Here is a 23,023-nt window from a genome sequence, read left to right as displayed (position 1 = left end):
CTTAGAACAAAAAGGCATAGGCTTCAAGTTGAACGCACTTTAAACAATTTGAAAAAAAAAAAGAACAGCGAAAAACTTTTTCTCCATTTGAGTTCACAAAACAATTCCGCAAATGTTGGTAATTTCAAGTGTAGGAATGGGAAATTACCGGTAATTTTAGATAGCTGCACTTAAGTTCGTCCAATCTGGCTGAGTTTTTTATCCAATTCAATGGCTGGATGGATGGCTGCTTAGCTGGTTGGCTGACTGACTTGCTGCCTAGATGGACCTTCACCTCCCACCACCTGTACTTGAATACCGGCAGATAATTTCGAAAATTGTTCACTAAATTAATGTGAGTGAGGTAGGATGGTATCTCGGGAATCAAGGGGAGAGAGACAAAGAGAGAGAGAGTAGGAGAGTTGAAGAGAAAACAAATTAAAGTCTGTTGCAATCCCGGCAAAGAATTCCTTCAAATGTTGGTTTTCAATCTAATCGCCATTGTTGGCTATTAGCCGGCAAGTAAATCAAGCAAATTGGCCAAAAATGAAAATTATCCAACTAGAATAACAACTATTGTAATGGCAATAAACATTATTATTACAACAATAATTACATGATATTAATAACAAAATAACTTGGCACATTAGCAACATCTCTGGGGTGGGGAGATATTTGTTTTTTTTTTTTTTTAAAGGCAATCCCCAGTCATTTAAATAGACATTGAACTTGAATTGAATTTGAGGAGAAAAAAAAACAAATATCGAAACAATTGTGTCACTCTCAAAGCATTTGCATCTCCATTTGAATTACACATCTTCGTTGAGGCGATGACTTTTTTTGTTGTGCGGCAAACTTATGTGGCACTCCTTGAACATGTCAGATTCATTTGTCTTTCATATTTATTTTTTTTTTGTTTGTTTTGGATATCAGTTACAGATTATCAACAAAAGCAATTAGTTCAAGTTTGCATTTTTCCATTCTATTTGCATCAGCATCATCATCATCGTTGTCGGCATCATCTCGTGATGCTGGTGGCGCATCAGCTGAATGAAAAACATTTTCCCATCATAAACAAATTCAAACAAGCACACCGACAACATGCCATTAGATCTCGAAATGATGCTGATGCAGCAGATGATGATGAGGACGACGCCCACGACATTATTTAAATTTTGTTGACAAAGTCAAGATCTGATTCAGTGTGAATATGTGTGTCTAGAATGCTCTGGAAGTTAAAATGAAGAGAGAATTTTCCTTTTTGGATTAGAAAAAGGTGCGTCGCAGATCTACGATCTATTGTTAGAATTCACAAACAAGGTATGCTCCAGGAGCTTGACAACATTTTTCAGCAGACCAGTAATGAAGAGCTTTTTTAAAGACCTAAATTGAGTCTCTCTCCGTGAGATGCTGGAAGTCTCTCCACATAAGTGGTGCAAGGAGTTTCTCCAAATGAAGTTCTGAGAGTCTCTCTAGAAAATCTGCTGGAATCCGCTATGGACCAGGGGGTCCTTATATACAAGTGTAAAGAGAGGAGTGTCTAGGAATGCAAAGAGAAAGAGATACAAGTATGAAGAGAAGGGTCTCTCTAGAAGAGATTCAAGGCAGAAATCTATACCAGCTAGCACTTCAGAGTCTCTCTGTAACAACCTGAAGACAATCTCTATAGACCAGCTGAAGGCTATCTCTATAGACGAGCCAAACGCTGTCCCTAAAGATCAGCCAAGGCTGACAAATTAAAGGTTGCCTCCATAGGCCAGCCAAAGGCTGTATCAACAAACGAGCCGATGGCTGTCCCTATAGACGAGCCGAAGGCTGTCTCTTTAGACCAGCCAAAGCTTGTCTCTTGGGACGAGCCAAAGAGAGCTTCCATCGACGAGGCAAGAGTGGTCTCTGTAGATTAGCCAAAGTATGAAGAGAAGGGTCTCTCTAGACGAGATTCAAGGGAGAAATCTATACCCGCTAGCACTTCAGAGTCTCTCTGTAACCACCTGAAGACAATCTCTATAGACCAGCTGAAAGCTATCTCTATAGACGAGCCAAACGCTGTCCCTATAGATCAGCCAAGGGCTGTTTCTATAGACAAGGCAAACGCTGTCCCTACAGACAAGCCAAAGGTTGTCTCTATAGACCAGCCAAAGCGAGGCAAGAGCGGTCTCTGTAGATGAGTCAACGGCTGTCTCTATAAACGACGACTTGAAGACCCAGTCAGTCTCTTTAGAAGAGTTGGAGACCCAAGGAAACTCTAAATAAGAGCTGAAGACTCAAGAATTCTCTATAGACGAGTAGAAGGCGCAATGAGTTTCTATAAGCGAAATGAAGGAGTCTAAAGACGCAAATTAAAGGTCCACGTATTCGCCATAGCGGAGCTGAAGGCCCAAGAAGCCTCCATAGACCAATTTAAGTACCAAGCAATCTCTATGGACGAATTGAACGTCAAAAGAGCCTTTATATGTGAATTGATGGTCCACGGAGTCTCCGTAGGCTAGATGAAGGCCTAAGGCGTCTCCATAGACGAGTCAGAAGCCCAAGAAGCCTCTATAGACAAGGTGAGGGTCCAAGGGTTCTCTATAGAATTGTGCAAAGACTAAGGATCCAAGGGTGCCTTAAAGACGAACCAAAGGTTCCTTGAAGACCCAAGGATCCGAGGATTCCATACAGACGAGTTGAAGACTCAAGAAGTCTCTATAAAGGAGTTGAAGGCCTAGGGAGTCTCTTTAGATTAGTTAAGGGCACAAGGTGTCTCTATAGAAGAGCTGAAGTTTCAAGGATTTCATACAGACGATTTGAAGGTCCAGGGAGTCTCTTTAGACGAGTTGGGGGCCCAAGGAGTCTCTTTAGATGAGTAGAAGGCTCAAGGAATCTCTACAGATGAGTTGAAGGCTGAAGGAGTATCTATAGACAGTTAAAGACAAAATAGTCTCTATAGAAGAGTTGAGGCCTAAGAAGTGTCTATAGACCAGTGGAATACCAAAGGGGTCTCTATAGATGAGTTGTTTGCCCAGGTATGCTTTAGAGACGAGATGAAGGCTCAAGAAGTCTCTATAGCAGAGTTGAAGGCTCATGGAGCCTCCATAGATGAGTTGAAAGCACAGTGAATCTCTATAGACCACTTGAAGACCCAAATTGTATCTATAGGCAAGTAAAAAATCTAAGGCCCTCTATAGATGAGTTAAAGTTAGTCGAAGGCCCAAATAGCCTCCATGAACGACTTGAGGGCCGAAGAAGTCCTTATAGAATAAGTGAACTCTAAGGAGTAAATAGAAACCAGTTAAAAGATCAACGATTCAAGTGTTACACAAACAGAAATGGGAAGTCTTGTAGGCGAGTTGAATGCCCAGGTCCAAGGATTGTCTATATATATTGGAGTAAAATACCCAAGAGGTTTCTATAAAAGAATGGGGGTTTCAAGCAGTTCCTATGGAAGGAGAACATACAGTGAAGTAGAAGCCCCAAAGAACCTCTATAGACGAGTTGAAGGCCCTAAAGTCGTTGTAGGTGAAGTTAGTCCTTTTAGGCCTTTCGGAGGACAATTTCTTGGCACGGACGGAGTCTTTTCAGAAGAGCTAATAGAAGTCTTGAAAGACCCCTGTGTAGACTTCTTAGTTGAGGGAATCTTCATAGACGATCCCAAGGGAGGCTTTAAAGGATGGTATTCTTCCAATGCACTGTAATTACGGTGCTTGTGTCCTAAGTCTTTTGTTTTTCCCAACATTTCAGGATATCCCCATTTGCTAACATCTGTGCGGATATTATTTACCCACATGAGACATTTTTACACTCAATAGTATATATCTCAGCAGGGGGGAATTTTGCATGAATAATTTTCCAAGACAAATAATATGGAAATCACTAAACGTCAGCAGCAGCAACAGCAGCTACAACAATGACAACAACATATGCGGATGTAGCAAACAAACAAAAAATATCCGTACCACTGGAAAACCAACAATCGATGCATAAATTTAGAATCTCTCGCTCTCTCTCGATGGGTGAGAAGTCAACTGCCAAGTCAGTCAACATTGACCGTAGTGGCGGTGAATATTTACAGCCGGGTTTTTTTTTTAGACATCTTCCCGCGAATGACCGGCCAGGGCAACAAGTGTTTATTTTTCTAATATCAATTTTTCTAATTTTTTTTTCCTGTAGTTATTTTATTTCTATTTCTATGGAGTAACAAAAACAAAGCTACATTGGTGTTGCTGATAATGAGTGGAATATTTTAATAAGGTTTTTTTGTTGTCGTTGCGATTGTGATTGCTTTCGATATTCAGCTGCACCTTTTGATTTAAAATAAGAAAGAAAAAAATTGGAAAAAATAATAATCAGAATAAAACAAACGTTTAAGCACAGTCGGCTACAGTCAGAGTGGCGACTGATTTGAGCTGCTGTATTGTTGGCCAATTGTTAACCGCTGACGTAGCACCAAACAGATGATGTTGGAACAGAGACGGAGGTAGGGCAAGGGGAGAGGAAGCTATAAGTAATTCTCAAAATGTTCTCCTGCAATATTTCTCTAAAAATGCCCCTTATCTCCTTTTTATCTTCCAAATTTGAAATCACATCCACGCCCCTGAGTGTCGGAAGGACAGAGATAAGGTGCCACAATGCACCAACAAATTGAACACCCTCCAACAATTGTTGAATTGTAATTATAAGTTTTGAATTTGGATTTTTTTTCGTTTGTGTTGTTCAGCTTTAATCGATTGCAGAAATTACAGCTAATTCAAGTTCAATGTAATTTTGTGCTGTTGTTGTTGTTTGGTTATTTTAACATTTGTTTTCCTCGAAAAGTCAAAAGAGGGTGCTGGTTATTTGTAGGTGTGTTGTTAAGTTGGCAAAATTAAAATAAGAATCCGAAGAACGCATTTGCCACATTCTTCGGAATATTTCAGATAAGGCCTTCGAGTGAATGGAGGTATTGCTGGGGTTGGGTTTTGTTTGCTCTTGAAAGGAGAGGGTGCACAATGGGATGGTATGAGAACAAAAAATTGAAGGCATTCTTTTTAGAGGAGTTGACGGGAGTCTCTCTGTATAGACGAGTTGAAAGGAGTCTCTCTCTAAAGACGAGTTGAAAGGAGTCTCTCTCCATAGACGAGTTGAAGGGAGTCTCTTCCTATAGACGAGTTGAAGGGAGTATCTCTCCATAGACGAGTTGAAGGGAGTATCTCTATAGACGGGCTGAAGGCTTAAGGAGTCTCTATAGACGAGCTAAAGGCCAAGGAGTTTCTATAGACGAGCTGAAGGCTCAAGGAGTCTCTAAAGACGAGCTGAAGGCCCAGGAGTCTCTATAGACGAGCTTAGGTCGCAAAATATCTCAATAGACGAGCTGAAGGCTCAAGAAGTCTCTATAAGCGAGCTGAGGGCCCAGGAGTGTTTATAGACGAGCTGAAGGCTCAAAGAGTCTCCATAAACGAGCTGAGGGCCCAGGAGTCACTATAGAAGAGCTGAGGACCCAGGAGTCTCTATAGACGAGCTGAAGGCCCAGGGTTCTCTATAGACAAGCTGAAGGCCCATTAGTTTGTATAGACGAGCTGCAGGCCCATGAGTCTTTATAGACGAGCTGAAGGCTCTATAGACGAGCTGAAGGCTCAAGGAATCTCTATAGGCGAGCTGAGGGCCCAGGAGTCTCTATAGATGAGATGAAGGCCCAGGAGTCTCTATAGACGAGCTGAAGGCCCAGGAGTCTCTATAGATGAGATGAAGGCCCAGGAGTCTCTATACACGAGCTGAAGGCCCAGGAGTCTCTATAGACGATCTGAAGGCTCAAAGAGTCTCCATAAACGAGCTGAGATCCCAGGAGTCACTATAGAAGAGCTGAGGACCCCGGAGTCTCTATAGACGAGCTGAAGGCCCAGGGTTCTCTATAGACGAGCTGAAGGCCCAGGCGTATCTATAGACAAGCTGAGGCCCAAAAGTCTCTATCGGCGAGCTGAAGTCCCAAGAGTCTCTATAGACTAGCAGAAGACTCAAAGAGTCTCTATAGACGAGCGGCTGGTCCAGGAGTCTCTATAGAAGTGCTGAAGGCTCAATGAGTCTCTATAGACGAGGTCAAGGCCCAACGAGTTGAAGAGAGTTAAAGGAAGTCTCTTTAGACGAGTTAAAGAGAGTCTCTATAGGCGAATTTATGGGAGTCTCTATAGGCTACCGGAAAAGTGAGACAAGGGCGCGGAATGAAGCAAGGACACCAAATGAGACACCTTTCATTAAAACAACAACCAAGTGGAGCAAATCAAAAGACTTAAGACACAAACAGAGAGAGAAAAACTAGGTTATTTATATTTTTTCTTCCTCTCTTTTTTATTCCATGGATAAAATCAAAAGACTTAAGACACATACATGAAATGATTTGCATTTTTCCTTGATTTCGAACTCTTAAACAGGATTATTTTTTTTTTTTAAATTATTTATCACTCATTTTGCATCCAATCAACCCACTGTCCAACGATGCCTGACATTTGAAATCCCCATCTTACCAACCCAACAATTATAAACAGTTTGCTTTGCTAGAGGTAGAGCTTGCTTAGCTAGAATTTTAACTTAAAATAGAAATAAAAAAACAACAGCAACAGCAACATTGTTATTATGACAATGACACATTTTCAATGATTCATTTGTTTATTGGAAAAGTTTTTAATTTATAGTTGTTATCTCTTTACTGTCATCGCATCTGCTTTTTTTGCATTGAATAATACAATGAGGCAGTCAATTTTTACCCAACATGGCGTAAATTTGCATGGCTCCAAATAGGCAAATTGCAAATGTGGCTGGTGGTGTCAAGGAACAAGGTATTTGGTTGTTCTGACCATATGGTTTTACATTGCGATACAAACTTTTTGGATCCTGCGAAGCTGGTTACTTAAATTGGCACTTAAATTGAAGGCTCAAAGAGTCTCTATTGGTAAGTTCCAGGCCCAAGACGAGCTGATATGTAGTCTTCTTAAACGAGTTGAGGGTTAAGTCGCTTTAGAGGAGTTGAAGGCCCAATAAGCCTCTATCATTTGATCATTTGAAAGCCCATGGATGTTCCTATAGAGTTCAAGGTTCAAGGTCTCTCTCAAAAAAGATTTGGGGGACCGAGGAGTCACTATAGGCAAATTGAATGCCCAAGGAGTCTCAATAGGCGGGTTGAAGAAGTGGAGTCTGTTTACAAGAGTTATAGATTCAAGGATCCTCCTTAGACGAGCGGAAGGCCCCCGGAGGCGCTAAAGACCAGTAGAAGGTTCAAGAAGCCTCTATAGGCGAACTAAAGGGTCAAGAATCCTCTATAGGCGAATTGAAGGGCCATCAAGAGAAGCAATAAGCGAACAGGAAGCTCAAAAAGTCCTTATAGGCAAGCTGTAGGTCCAGAGAGTCTCTATAGGCGAAGGAGGTCCAAGGAGTCTATAATATACGATCTGAATGCCCAAGAAGAGTATATTGACAAGATGAGGCCCAAGGAAAATGTCCCTTCAGCCCTTTTTTATAAGCGAGCTTAAGGAAGTAATTCTATAAAGAAGAGCTGGAGAGCCTCATTAGGCTAACTGAAGACACCTTTTCTCAGATAAATTGGAATTGCAATAAGTCTCCAAAGCGTCTCTATAGACGAGCATAAGGACCAAAACAGTGTCTATAGACCAGTTGGATGCTCAGGGTGACTCAATAGACCACCTAATGACCTATAGAGGTTTCATAGACGACCTTAAGAGCCAGCTAGCTTCTATAGGCGAACTGATTGCCAGGGAGGCTTTCGAGTTGATGTTCCAGGGAGGCTCCATAGGCGAGCTCAAAGCTCAAGAGTCTTTACAGACGAGTTTTTTAGTAAAAGGCCAAAATAGTCTCTATAAACGAGTTAAAGGCCCAAGGAGTCTTCATTGACGAGGTGAATAACTCAAGAGTCGTCGTAAATGAGTAAAAGGTCCAAAGTATATCCATAATTAAACAGAAGGACCAGTGAATCTCTCTACACGAGTGGAAGGTACAGGAAGATCCTATATGTGAGTTGTAGGCCCTAGCTGTCTCCAAGAACGAGTTGAATGCCCTAGGAGCCTGTTTAGACGAGTTGAAGGCCATGGAACAAGGTGAAGAGCCTGTGAGAACTGAAGCCCCAGAGAACAGAGCAAAGAAATCTCTAGAGGTTCAGGAAGTATTTGGAGATCCAGGAAGTTTTTGAAGGTCCATGTAATTTTTGGAGGTCAAGAAAGTTTCTAGAGGTCCAGGGAGTCTGTGAAGGGCTAGGGAGAGACAGGGAGTCTCTGGAGGGCTAGGGCGTCTCTGGAGAATCAGGTGGTCACTGGAGTGCTGGAAGTCTCTGAATGGCCACGGAGTCTCCGGAGGGTGAATAAGTTTCTGGAGGACCAGGAAGACTGGTTAGGGACCGGAATGCTCTGTAAGGCCAGAAAGTCTCTGGATATCCAGAAAGTCTCTAAAGAACTTCGGACTCTATATATAGACGAACTGAAGAACCTTGAAGTCAAGACCCTGATATCATGAATTCTTTAGAGATGAGCTTAAGGGCCACTATGTCCACACTGAGGGGCCGAGGGAATTGAAGGCTATTCAAGCTTTATAGAAGACCATGAAGCAAAGTTTTCGAGTATTTTTTAATTTTAAAAATAATTTTTACAATCAACCAAAAATTCAAATTTTTCCCACTATAAAAATAGTTATTACATGACATCTGACAACTGTTGTGGCGGACACCCAATTGCCACCCAATGAGTTGGCAATTTGCACACCATTCAGCGACAGACAACCAACAATTAAGATCAATTCAATTACACCACATAATCTATAAACCCCACATATACTATACACTCCCCCCGCTTTTTCTTTCAAACAATATTAACTTCATGGCTCTGGGCTCCTTTGGCTAGTCTCTGCAACTCTCGCCATAGGGGTGATGATGGCGTGTAAAAAGCAGTTTCACCTGTGACATGTGTGTTCGTTTCTTAAGTCTTTTTTTCCAGTCGTTATCAAATGGCCTTTGGCTGTTTTGGAGCATGAATGAGTTTGCAAATCGCACATGTGGGGGAGAGCCATACATATTTAGTTATCGAAATTCGTGTCTCCTTTAAAGTCATATCAGATGCCTGGTCATACAAATGAGCGAACAATTGTTTGGTTGGTTGTTCGTTGGTTCAACTTCAATTCATTCATTCATTCTTTCGTTCGATCGAACGTTTCTTCGATCGTTTTATTTGTTCACATTGTCTAGAAATCATCTCATGTTTAAAAATAAAACAGCCAAGTCTTTTTTTGCCATAATCTGGTGGCATGACATTCAGACAATAGAGCAGCAGTGTCAGCCGCCGTAATAGACCCACTGCGATGGCGTCCGTGGCTATTGAGATAGCCTTTTTTATGTAATTAAATTAAGCGCAGCAACAACAAAAACAGCAACAACAGCAACGAATTATTAACTCGATTAGCAATGACCAGTAAATATGTGCTGTGGATAACTCAGAATATCGTTTACTAATCGTTGGAAGTGTTGCTGTTGTTATTTAATTCAATTTTCTACATTTCAATGTCATTTATTTCATTACCTACATAAATATGTTTGAGTTTTAAAAATATATACATACGTATTTTCCTAAAGATTGTGGGAATTTTTTATTAAAAAAATTAAATCATTAAATTTAAATAAATGGTGAGTTTTTTTAAAGTCTTTACAAAGGAGAAGAGGGAAGTCTTTATAGGGCGGAAAGGAAAATCTGAGAAAAAGATATCCATAGACGAGCAGAAGCAGAAGGAGTCTTATAAAAGAGCTGATTGTCCGGGGAGTCTCTATAGACGAGCTGAAGTTCCACCGAGTCTCTATAGACGAGCTGAAGGCCCATCGAGTCTCTATAGACGAGTTGAAGGCCCATCGAGTCTCTATAGACGAGTTGAAGGCTCAAGTAGTCTCTATAGACGAGTTGAAGGCTCAAGAAGTCTCTATAGACGAGTTGAAGGCTCAAGGAGTCTCTATAGACGAGTTGAAGGTTCAAGGAGTCTCTGTAGACGAGTTGAAGGCTCAAGGAGTCTCTATAGACGAGTTGAAGGCTCAAGGAGTCTCTATAGACGAGTTGAAGGCACAAGGAGTCTCTATAGACGAGTTGAAGGCACAAGGAGTCTCTATAGACGAGTTAAAGGCTCAAGAAGTCTCTATAGACGACTTGAAGGCACAAGGAGGTTCTATAAACGAGTTGAAGGCCCAGGGAATCCCTATTGATGAGCAGAAGACCAAAGGAGTTTCTACAGACAAGTTGAATGTCTAGATAGTCTATTATAGACGTACTGGAGCTAGGAAGAAGAAGAGCTGATGGCCGAGGGAGTCTTTAAAGATGATCTGAAGGTAAAGGGTGTCTATTATAGACGAGTTGGAGCCAGGGAGTATTTATAGAAGAGCTGAGGGCCGAGGGAGTCTCTATGTATGAGCTGAAGGCCCAGGAAGTATCTATTGATGCGCTGAAGGCCCACCGGATCTCTATTGATGCGCTGAAGGCCCACCGGATCTCTATAGGTGAGCTGAGGGCCCACCGGATCTCTAGAGGTGAGTTGAAGCCTGTATGCGAGCTGAAGGTCCAGACGAGTTGGAGTCAGTGAGATGTATTGAAATCAGACGTGTTGGAGTCAATTTTAGACAGGCTAGAGCCAGGAAGTTTACTTTAGACGAGCTGGACCCGTAAGTCTATTTTAGATGAGCTGGAGCAGGTAGTCTATTATGGACGAATTGGAGCCAGTACGTCTATTATAGACGAGTTAGAGCCAGTAAGTCAGTTTTAGACGAGCTGGAGTCGGGGAGTCTGTTTTAGACAAGTTGAAACCAGGAAATCAATTTTAGACGAGCTGGAGTCGGGGAGTCTATTTTAGACGAGCTGCAGCAGTGGATTTTTTAAGACGATCTGGAGCCGTGAATTCTATTTTAGACGAGCTGTAGTCGGGGAGTCTTTTTTAGACAAATTGGAACCAGGAAATCAATTTTTGACAAGCTGGAGCCGGGGAGTCCTTCTTAGATGAGCTGAAGCCGTGGAGTTTTTTTAGACGAGCTGAAGCCGGGAATTATATTTTAGACGAGCTAGAGCAGGGAGTCTGTTATGAACGACTTGGAGTCAATTTTAGACGAGTTGGGCCAGGAAGTCATTTATAGACGAGATGGAACCGGGGAATGTTTATAGAAGAGCTGAAAGCCAAGGGTGCATTTAAACGGAAGCTGGAGCTGGGAAGCATGTTATAGACTAACTGAATGCCCAGGGAGTCTTCATAGACAAGCTGAGCAAAGTTCTCATAGACGAGCTGAGGTAATTATTCATAGACGAGCTGTGGGAAGTCCTCATAGACGAGCTAAGCAGAGTCTTTCTAGACGAGCTTAGCGGAGTTTTCATGGACGAGATGATGATGAGCTGAGAACAGCCATTGCGGAAGAGCCAGAAGGAATTTTTACAGTTGTGGCGAACTGAGGCTTTTTTAGGCGAGCTGAAGGTAGTTGAAATATGACCGTGCTTGAGTTCAAATCAAAAGACTTAAGACACGAACATTAAGTTTTTCATAATTGTTGCCACTTCGCTTCTCTCTTTATTTGCTCTCACTCACTCTGTTTCTCTCTTGATTGCTCAATTTATTTTTCGTTCAGAGTTTTCGTTAAACGGACTTAAGGCATTATTTCCCTTCTTTCTCTCTCACTCTCTATCTCTCTCTTTCTTTCCCACTAATTGAATAGATACGAAATAGAAAGACTTAAGACACAAACTTGATGTGAACTACAATAATTCGGCGTTCATATCTTATTTGATGGAGAAATCGATATTGCTGATTTAAAGCAGATTCGTATTTGAAGATATGGGTCCAGCCTGTACTATGGATGTTTTTTAATACAATTTTATACTGGTTATGATATTTGTTGCTACCTCTCTTCTCTCCTTCTCCATCTCTTTATCATCAAATATGATATAAATATTGCGACGTGCCAGGTTTCGACTATATTGGTTACATCCTTCACTTTATAAGAGATATGTGATAATTTTTAGAAAAAAAAAAACGCTGACTTTACGTTCGTTAAAAGGTCTCGTAGGATCAAGACGTATTTTTTTTGTGTTAAATAGTGCGTATAAAATTGTTTGAATAATTATTCTGTATCGATGAATTTAAAGTTAAAATTATTTTCTGGTAATTGGTAACTACACCTTCTCCTTCTACAATCTGTCTTCATCTCTTACATTCTTTTCTTTTAATAGTTTCAGTTGGTTTCATATAAAAAGGACTTCATGGACAAGTGTGAAGTAAAAAGTGTAAGGTTATAGCGTTTCCATTCTCTGTAATTCCATGTCTCTTTTAATAAATTTTTATTTTATTTCGAATGGATGTAGGTTTGGGATTTAAAGAGGATTCGTATATAAAGACTTCTTTCCATGGATGTTTTTACTAGTTGAATGTATTGTTTCCTTCAGAACACAATTTCAATATTAAACCCCCAAATGAATAATAATAATAATAATTATAATGAATATATTTTCAAGGGATATTGATAAGTTTTTGATACATTTGTTTTTTTTTTCGAACCTCGCAACTTTAACCTTTTCTTAGATGTTGGCTTTATTGTTTTTATATTTGTTTTCTCTTTTTACTCTCTGCTGTGGTATAATTTATTATCTTATCATAGAAATGACATAATATAGGAAAACGTCAACCATTCATATTGTCTGACATTCTCAAATAAATTATGCAAGCGCACACAGCATTTGTTCTTCCATAAATTACAACATATGACGTCTTTATAAATAATAGAGACTTATACTAAGAGAGATGCCCTACACCAGTCCGGGATGGTCATGGCCAGATGAATGTTTACTACGACTGAAATTATTAACATTTTAAAAATTTAGTTTATAAAGGGTCACTACGACTCATTCGAGCCTTCTTGATTAGATTCGAACAAGTTAAAAACTATTTGCCTGTTTTGCCGGTAGATGTATACCCTAAGCCTATGTTCGATTATTTAAACATATTTTGACTTCTGTTCTGATTATTCAAATTTTTGACCCTCTATGGAGTAGGTTCCGTAGGTTCCACTTCATATCGGACGTAAATAAATATAAATATTGGGACGTGCCAGGTTTGGACCAATACAGGTTACTTCCTTCACTTTATATAAGATATGTGATAATTTTTAGAAAACATCGGTGATATGTTTCGCAATTTATGGTAGAAAATGGTGACCCTTTGTGAGTGAGGTACCAGTAGGAGTTGACAGATATATATATCATCTTCACAACAGATCTTGTGTTAGCAAAAATGTTAGTATGTTTGAAATTTGAAGAGAGTTGGGTGCTTATTTCTCTTCCTTTGAGTGTTTTGTTTTATTTTTACATCTTGAACCCTATGTGGGGCAGGTGCTTGAAGGAATGGTCCGATCTCTAACATCTTTATAACATATTTTGTGTTGATGGAAATATTGAGATGTGCCAAGTCTGAATGGAATTGGATGTTAATTTCGGGTTCGTTTGAGCTTCATAGATATTGAAAATTTTGACTATTTTGTGGGAGAGGTACTAAAAGAAGTGGACCGATATTTGCCATCTTTACACCAGACCATGGGTTAATAAAAATATCGTGACGTGTGATATATGTAGAGATTCGTATGCTTATTTCGGATTTTATAATCGTTTTGGTTATCCAAGAACTTTGACCCTTTGTGGGGGAGGTACCAGAAAAAATGGTTCGATCTCTACTATCTTTATAACACATCTTGTGTTGATGGAAATATCGAGGTGTACCAAGTCTGAATGGAAACGGATGTTAATTTCGCATTTTATGAGCTTCACGGATATTCAAAATTTTGACCCTTTGTGGGGAAGGTACCTGGAGGAGTAGACCGATATATCCCATCTTTACACCAGACCTTGAGTTAATGAAAATATTGTGATATGCCAAATTCGAAGACAATCGAACTCTTATAACTCATTTTTTAGGAGATATAATTATTCAAAACATTGACCCTTTGTGGGGGAGGTAGGTAAATGGTCCGATCTCTACAATCTTTATAAACGATCTTGTGTTGATGGAAAGATTGAGGTTTGTAAAGTCTGAATGGAATCGGTTGTCAATTTCCCGTCTTATGAGCTTCATGGATATTCAAAATTTTGACCCTTTGTCGGGGAGGTAGCAGAAGGATTGAGCCGATATATGCCATTTTTACACCAGACCTTGGATTGATGAAAATATTTCGATGTGTGAAATGTGAAGACAATCGGACTCTTACATCACACTTTATAAGAGTTATAATTATTCAAAATTTTGACCCTTTGTGGGTCAGTGGACCGATATTGTCCATCTTCTCATGTGACCTAGCACTGAAAATGTTGGGATTTGCAAAATTGGAAGAAAATCGGATTATTCTTTCTCTTTTTGTGCAGTAAAATATTTTTTTCGAAAATTCCAATGTTTTTGGGGGAGGTACGAGAAGGAGTGGACTGATATTGCCCATCTCCGAACTCGAACTAAGTTTCATAATATATCACGATATATACAAAGAGGACCTTAGAGTGAATTTTCATTTTTATTTATTTTCATTCTATAGCTCATCCTCGAGTCGCCTTCACCACAGCGGCTGTATACCCCCCATCCGACTTCCATAATAAAAAAAATAAATGATTGCTAATTTTTTCTCTCTCCATTATTATTGTTATCCACAATTCAATGACTGCGAGTATTTTGTTAAATGTTATAACAATTGTAGATATTTTTTACAAAACATAAATCCCACAGCAGACCATTCCATGACCATTTCAATTGAAACAAACACTTGTTTCAATTCAGCCGTCGGCATCAGCAGCACCACCAGCATCCAACTGATGTCAGCAGCAGTATCGGGGCTTATTTTTTGCCAACAAATAAATTCGAGTGTCAGCTGGGGCCAGTATTTATGAGCTGGCAGCTCAAATGAGTCGGCTAGGCTGCAAGTTATGTTTCATAGCCACCAGGGCATTCAACAGCACAAGCATTGTTGGTGTTGTTGTTGCTGTTGTTCTACAGCTCGTATATGACCATAGGAATATTATTAGCAAAACATTTTATTTGCAATTGATATTGTTGTAATTTATATGTAGTTTTTAATATTCTTTTTGTTATTGTTGTTGTTAATTTTTTTCTAAAAGACCCCTACCTTTATTTTCTTCACCATTCTATATCATATTGGGACTTTGACATTTTACCAATTGACATGAATTTGGTTTTCTTTTTTTGTGGCGGTCCTACTTGTTGTTATGTTTTCCGAAGCTAAGAAGGTTGGACACTTGACAGAGTGTGTTCTCTGGCCGCATGGCTAATGAAATATTAACAGAAGTGAACAAGACGGGAAAAAAAGCAACACAAACTACTCCAACAATGTTCTCCCACATTCACAATGAGGCCATTTAGGAGTTTTGACAAACCAAAAATGAAAATTGAAAAAAATATTGATTGGAACATTGTACAAAAGTTGTCAATAAGTGCACAATTGGGACATTGGGTTGCGAAGAATGGGGTTTCAATCGGTTCTTAGAAAATAAAATGGTTAGGAACGAATAATAATAAGATTATCCAAAAGACAAAAATAACCATGGAATAGAAAACTTGGAGTACTTCGCCTCTTATGCGGAGTATTTGGTCTTAAAGATCTCTATTTTAGGGTAGTTGAGGAGTATCAACTATATAGAAACTGGACCCTGAACCCAATATGGTACTGTAACTACGTAACATAGCGAGATTTGCTGGCAATAGAGGCCACCAATGTAGAATAGCTGATACCAGAAGTCACTTCTGGTGAGTAGATGCCCTTAGTTTTATGGAGTGACTGGGCTCAGAGGTTTCAGCTGTGGAGTGTCTGGGCTCATAGATAGGTATTGCAAGGTAGCTGGCTTTCGATACCACTGCTGTTGAATAGCTGGCATCTGAGGCATCTAGTGTTGAATAATTGGCTTCAGAGGTCATTGCTATAGAGCCTCAAAAGCCAGAACTAAAACTCTGCTGGCCTCAGAGATCGCTACTGAAGAGTAGCTGACTTCAGAGATCGCTACTGAAGAGTAGCTGACTCCAGATGCAGCTACAGTAGAGTAGTTATTATTGAGTCAGCGATCGCTAATATAGCCTCACATGTCGTTGCTGTAGAGCAGCTAGCCTCAGAGGTCCCTACTTTCGAGTAGATGGCCTCAGTGGTCGCTAATGTGAAGTAGCTGTCCTCAGTGGACGCTACTGTAGATTACTGGTCCTCGGTCCTCTCACTATTGTAGAGTAAATAGCCTCACAGGTCGTTGCTGTAGAGCAGCTGATCTCAAAGTTCGCTACTGTAGAGTAAGTTGACTCAGAGTTCTTTACTGAAGAGTAGCTGTACTCAGCGGTCGCTACTGCAGAATAGGTGGACTCAGAGGTCTCTACTGTAGAGAAGCTATCCTAAGAGATCGCTAGTGTGTAGCTGCTAGCCTAGTCGCTACTTTAGATAAGTTGGCCTCAGAGACCTCTGATGTCGAGGATTTAAAGTAGTGACCTTAGATGTCGCTGCTGTAAGTTAGCCTCATAGGTCGCCACTGTAGATTAGCTAGCCTTAGAGGCCACTAATGCAGAACAGACCTCCGAGGTTGCCACTATGGGGTAGCTGGCCTCAAAAGTCTCTACTGTAGAGTAGATTGCCTTAAAGGACGTAGAGAAGCTATCCTCAAAGGTCTCTGCTGTAGAGGTACCAACTGTGGAGTAGCTGACCTCAAACGTCGCTGCTGTAGAGCAGCTACCGGCAAAGGCCGCTTATCTGGAGAAGCTGGTCTCAGAGGTCGCTACTGAAGGTTAGCTGGCCTCAGAGGGTTCTACTGTTGAGTAGCAGGTCTTAGAAGTGGTTGATGTATTGTAGCTCGTCTTAGAGGTCACTAAGGTAGAGAAGCAGGCCTCCGAGGTCGCTGCTATAGAGTAGGAGACCTCAGAGTTCTTTACTTAAGAGTACTTGTACTCAGGGGCCGCTACTGTAGAGTAACTGCCCTCGTAGGTCTACACTGTAAAGTACCTGACCTCAGAGGGCTCCACTGTTGTGTAGCTGGCCTCAGAGCGCCAGTACTCGGAGGCCACTAATGTAGAGTAGCAGGCCTCCGAGGTTGCTACTTCCTTCAGGGGTCGCTGCTGCAGAGTTGCTGTCCTCAGAGTCCACGATTCTAGCCCCAAGGGTTCCCTAGAAACTTTTCTGTGAAAGTCCACAAGTCAAGTCCTCCAAGGTTCTTCAAGAAATTTCTTAAAGGGCCCAACGATTCTTTTAAGAAACTATCATGGTTCTCCCTCCACAACTGGCCTCTGGAAAATTTCCTTAAAAAATTCACTGTGGTAGCCCTCATGGTTTTCCAGAAAATGTGCTTTGAACATTTTCGATTTAGGCCTCATGTTCCTCCAGTCTCAACTGGCTTTCCAGAAAATGTCCTTTGAACATTTTCGATTTAGGCCCCATGGTCCTCCGGTCTCAACGGGTTTTCCAGAAAATGTCCTTTGAACATTTTCGATTTAAAAATTTCCATTAAAAGTTCACGATTGTGGGTCCATAGTTCCCATAAAATTTCCTTGGAAAGTCCACGATTATAGCCCCAATGATATCTTTAAAAGTCCACGATTGTAGCTCTCATGGTTCAAGAAAAAAAATTCTTGTAAATGTTTTCAATTAAAGTCCTCATCATTCTCCAGAAAATTGTCTTTAAAAGTTCCAGATTGAACCACATATGGCTCAATGAACTTCACATGAATAGTTCAATAGCTACTCCAGAAAACGTCCTTAAAAGGTGACACGATTGTAGCCCCAATGGTTCCCTTGAGATTTTCACTTTAAACTTTACGATTTAAACTCTCATAGTTCTCCAGTAAAATTCCTTATAAATTCCACTATTGTAGCCTTCAGGGTTCTCCAGAAAACATCCTTTAAAATTCCTTAGCCCTTATGATTCTCCATAAAATTTTCTTTCAAATTTCAATCAAAAGTCCACGATTGTTTCGTGAAATTTTCCTTTAAAAGTCCACTGTCATTGCCCTCAATGCTTCCCAGAAAAATTCCTTTCAAAATCCTCGACTGTAGTCCACTTGGATCTCCAGAAAAATTTCTTTAAAATTTCACAATTGTGGCTCTAATGATTGTCCGGAAAATTTCCTTTAAAGATCCTCGTAGCTTGCCTCATGGCTCTTTACGAAAATGTCCTTAAAAGTCCACAATAGGATAGTCGCTGTCCTCAGATGCCGCAACTATAGATCTGCAGAACTCAGAAGTCGCTACTGAAGTGTAGCTGTCTCCATATGTCGTTATTGTGGATTAGCTGGCCTCATAGATTGGTGCTATAGAGTAGCTGGCTCCAGAAGTCGCTGCTGTAGAGAAGCTGGCATTAGAGGTCGTAATCTCTTCAAGATTACAGCTCAAATAATACTTAAAAAAAATATCTGTATTTTCTTCGTGCCACCCTAATATCCACCTTCCATATTCGCCTAACATGAATTATGTTCGAAAAACAAACTAAACATGGCTAAATGTATGTTGTTCTAACTCAATTTACAAAGTCAACAGAAATGTGCAACAACCACAACAACAGCAGCAGCAGCAACAGAAATCAATTGAAAGACAAAAAACAAAACTCCCCCACCTCCTACTTCTCCTCCCCCCAAATTTAGAAACAAATGACGACATTTACTGAACTCAGGAGAGGAGATAGCAAAACACAATTAAATTGTGAATATTGTTTCATTGCTTATAAGTTTAACTGCCATTGTTGTTGCCACTCTTATTGTTGTTGTTGTTGCACACAACAACATACCACAACAATGCTATAAATGTTGTTATATACAAAAAAAAATTAACATGTGTTAAAAGCGTTTTTTTTTCTCTCTTCTACTTCTATTTATTCTTGTTGTAGCGAGCTTTTTTTATGTTGTTATTGTTAATAATAACTACTCTATACAAAACATAAAACGAACAATAACAACAACAAAAAAACCAACATTTATTGACATATTTATATTTTTTTCTTTCATTTTTTCCATTTTTTTTTTTTTTTTTTGCAGTGTTTAAACGTCATGACATTTCCATGCACCAAGCACCAACACCAAATATAGGATTTTCAAAGGTGAGTCATAGAAACACATTTTGGAAACAAAAAATTGAATTTGCAACTGTAACCTCTATTACCAAAAAAAAATATGAAGAAAAAATGACAAAAATAACAACATAACAACAACTGGAAAAATAACGAAATAAACCAAAAAAACACACAAATTAGCTTTTTTGTGGAAGGAAAATCATCTTGGCCACTGCCATTGAGAGATGAGGCACAGTGGAACAGCTCTGGAAAATTTTGAAAGAAATTGTTTAAAATATCCACGATTGGGGTGCTGATTGGTATTTAGAAATATAAAAAAAGTAATTTATAAAAGTGAAAGAGAAGAGAACCGATTGGACCCTGGAAAAATAATCTTTTAAAATTTATTATTTTTTTATCAAGATTCTAATTCTTATGGTTCTTGAAAAAAAATTTTCTACCAATTAAAAAATCTTGAAAAAAAAATTGTTTCAAAGAACATCAGGGCCCTCAGAGGCCTCTCCTGTAGACTAGCTGGCTTCTACTGTAAATTAGCTAACCCCAGATGTCGCTACTGTGGGTTAGCTGGCTTCAAAGGTCTTTACAATAGTGTTCTGTCCGAAACCTACTGTGAAGTAGCTGACATCAGGGACATCTACTGTAAGACAGCTGGACTCAGAGATCTTCAAAGTGGAGTAGCTGGCCTCAACTTTAGAGTTACTGTCCTCCGAGGCCACTACCGTAAAGTAGCTTACAATAGTGATCACTACTAGGTAGTCTTCTAGCTATTCTCTGAAGCCTCTCCTGTTGAGTAGCTAACACTAGAGATCGCCACTGTTGAGTAGCTGGCCTCAGAGATCTCTACTGTAGAATAGCTGACTATAAATGCCTTAATTGTAGAGTACCTTACCTGAGAAGCCTGTATTGTTGAGTAGCTGGTCTCAAAGGCCTCTACTGTAGAGTAGCTAAACTTTACTGTTGTCTCAGAAATCGCCACTGCTAAGTAGATGGCTTCAGAAGCTGCTACTGTAGGGTAGCTGACCTCAGAGACCTCTACTGTAGAATAGTTGGCCACAAATGTCACTACTGTTGAGTAGCTACCCTCAGAGGTCGCTACTGTAGGGTAGCTGGCCTCATAGAACTCTACTGTAGACAAGCAAGAATTCAGAAGCATCTGTACAGCATTTAGCCTCAGAGGTCGCTAATGTAGAGTACTTGGCCTTAGACGTCGCCACAGTTGAGTAGCTGGCCAAAGAGGTCGTCGCTGTTGACTAGCAGGCGTCAGAACCCTCTACTGATAGGTAGGGCTAACCTCAGGGACCTCTGTTGTTGAGTAGCTGACCTCAGAGGCCGCGCCTGTAGAGTATCTGGCCTCAGAAGTCTCAACGGAGAGTAGCTGATCTTAGAGGCCTCAAATGTAGAATATCTGGCTTCCGAAGCCTCTACTGTAGAGCACCTGGCCCCAAATAGCCCTCTACAGTAGAGTAGCTGGCCTCAGAAGTCTCAATGGAGAGTAGCTGGCCTTAGAGGCCTCTAATGTAGAGCAACTGGTCTCAGAGGTCGCTACTGTTGAGTGGCTGGCCTCAGTGGTCGCCACTGTTGAGCAGCTGGCCTTAGAGGTCTCCCTTTAAGTAACTGGCCTCAGACGTCAGATGAGGCCTCCACTGTAGAGTACGCTTCTACTTCTTAGGTGAGGCTACTTTTGCGTAGCTGGTCTCAAAGTCGCCACTGTCGCTACTGTAGAATAGCTCCCCTCAGAGGCCGTTACTGAAGAGTTTCTGGCCTCATAGACCACTAGTGTAGAATACCTGGTCACTGTGGCCTCTGCTGTAGAGTAGCTGGCCTAGAGACCTCTTCTGTAGAGAGGTATCTTCTGCAGAGTAGCTTGACTCAGAGGTCTCTACTGTAGAGTAGCTGGTCTCTACTCTGGAGTAACTAGCCTCAGAGGTCCCAGAGCCCTTCACAGTAGTGGAGCTGGTCTTAGAGCCTACTGCTGAAGACTACCTGTCCTCAGAGGTCGCTACTATAAAGTAGTTGGTCCCAGAAAGCCCTATAGAAGGTAAGTTAACCTCAGAGTCCTCTATTTTAAAGTGGCAGGCCCGAGATGACTCTATTTTAGAGTAGCTGGCCTCAGAGGCCTCCACCGGAGTGTAGCTGGCTTCAAAAACTGCAGTAGAGTAGTTGACCCCAGTGATGTCTACTGTAAAGTGGCTGTCGTCAGAGGTCCCTAGCGCAGCGTTCTTGGTTCTAGAGATATCAACCGTACGCCACCGTTCAGTGGCTAGACTCACAGACCTCTATTGTAGAGTATGCCGACTTAGGGGCCTCTACAGTGTAGAACTTGGTTGGGAAACATCTATCGTTGAATTCATCTACGGTGTAAAAACGTATCTCAGTGACATCTACTGTAGAATAGCTAACCTTAGAACCACCACAAAGGAGTAGTTGACCTCAAAAGCCACTACTGTGCAGTAGATGGCTCTAGAGTCTAGTAGCTGGACAGAGGCGGCTTATGGCTTAGGAAGCCATATCATAGTCCATAAAATACGGATAGGTAGATCTCTAAAGGAATTTTCTTATAATTCTTAAAATTTTTACCCGTCCCACTGTGCCTCAAATAACTTCCATGACCCCCATCACCAATTACTTCTTACTTTGTTGTTCGTTTTCCATGGTTTTGATTACTTTACGCCGACATCAAGCCACCAGCCTGCCATATGCCGTCGGAGTCAGGAAAACAATTTGAACTTTGTGTGTTGTTCGCTTCGTTTTTTAGAGAAATTATTACCAGGAGCAAACATAACAGAAATCTCCCCCACTCTCTGCCAAGTGGATCCATCAGTTGGAATGATGAGAAAACAACAATTGGAAAAATTCCTAAGAAATTCTGAACATGGAAGCCGAGTGGACTCCCCCATCTACCGGGTATTAACATGGAATTTCATTGATTTTCCCAAAATGTCTGGCTATGGTAATGATGATGATGCGACAGCAGGTTCCTCTGCTCCGCCACTGCTGTGTGGGGGGAGGAGGGCTGGGTAGAAGCTTTCATTAACTCCAATCCAAATTGTGAAAATTTTCAGTGACTTTTTGTGTCAGTTTTGTTTGGCTTTAAGCCAAACAAAGGAAAAAATGGAACCAAGTCCGATTAGAATGGCTTAGAATTTAGTTGGAATTGTTGGCCTTCAGAAAAATAAAAAAAAAATCTTTTGAAGTTCTCTTGAGGCAAAACCAAATGGTTGCCTAAAACCATAACTACACATACCCACTTCCTTGCTCCGTATGGAAACTGCCAGGGCAGTTATCCATTTTTTCCCTCCATCTGTCAAAGTGCTGTCTCAGCCACATAAATGACAATCATTCTTAGGAAACAACTCTATTAAGTCAGAAGTCCCCAATTGGCTTTGTTGTTGTTGTTTCTTTTTTTGGGTTGCGTTGACATTTACATATCAGAAAACTAAATTCCAAGGAAGTATTTAAAAGTGGCACCCCAAAAACCCCGAGTAAACACCCAAATGGAAAAAATGGAAACTGAAATTGAATGGTCAAAACCTCCACTTAAAAAGTGTTGGTGTTGTAGGAGTAGTATCAAGGAAACCTATCCTGTTTTGTTGTTATTGATTTCTGAAACTATGTCTAGCCAGGCAGGCATGGCAAGTGAATGGCTACTGGGTTAAGCACCAGGCCATAGCCTAACTGGTCTGGCCACACCAGGCCAGTTCACTTGAATTGAGGGAAAATGAAATTGTTTATTAGCAGACCTTGACGTTGTGGCCAAACTAAGTGACTGAGTGAAGGAGATTGATCACAAATCGATAACAGGCCAACCAGAAAATACAACAAAAAAAACAAGGCACAAAAACCAACAAAAACCCCCCATTCGTGACCACCGTAAATATGTAGATTGAATTCCCTTTTTCTCAAACAAATAAACAAAGCCCCACACTAAAATTCATAGGCCATTTGTGGTTTTGGCAAAAAAAATTGTAGTTTATTTACTATGTGTGGTGATTTATGGT

At 40.6% G+C, this 23,023-nt stretch overlaps 1 protein-coding gene across 1 annotated transcript in view; it reads left to right on the top strand.

Moving 5' to 3' along the window:
• The window catches only part of LOC101896689 (uncharacterized), an 88,211-nt gene that overhangs the window by 40,205 nt on the left and 24,983 nt on the right, over window positions 1-23,023 (top strand). The window contains exon 3 of the mRNA XM_059118314.1: window positions 18,991-19,052. Coding sequence (XP_058974297.1) covers window positions 18,991-19,052 — 62 coding nt within the window. The remainder of the gene's footprint in view (window positions 1-18,990; window positions 19,053-23,023) is intronic.

The sequence above is a fragment of the Musca domestica genome, unplaced genomic scaffold (assembly GCF_030504385.1).
Source record: "Musca domestica strain aabys unplaced genomic scaffold, Musca_domestica.polishedcontigs.V.1.1 12, whole genome shotgun sequence".
Lineage (NCBI taxonomy): Eukaryota > Metazoa > Arthropoda > Insecta > Diptera > Muscidae > Musca > Musca domestica.
The sequence above is the reverse complement of the archived record's forward strand: the minus strand, read 5'-3'. Positions and strand labels throughout refer to the sequence as shown.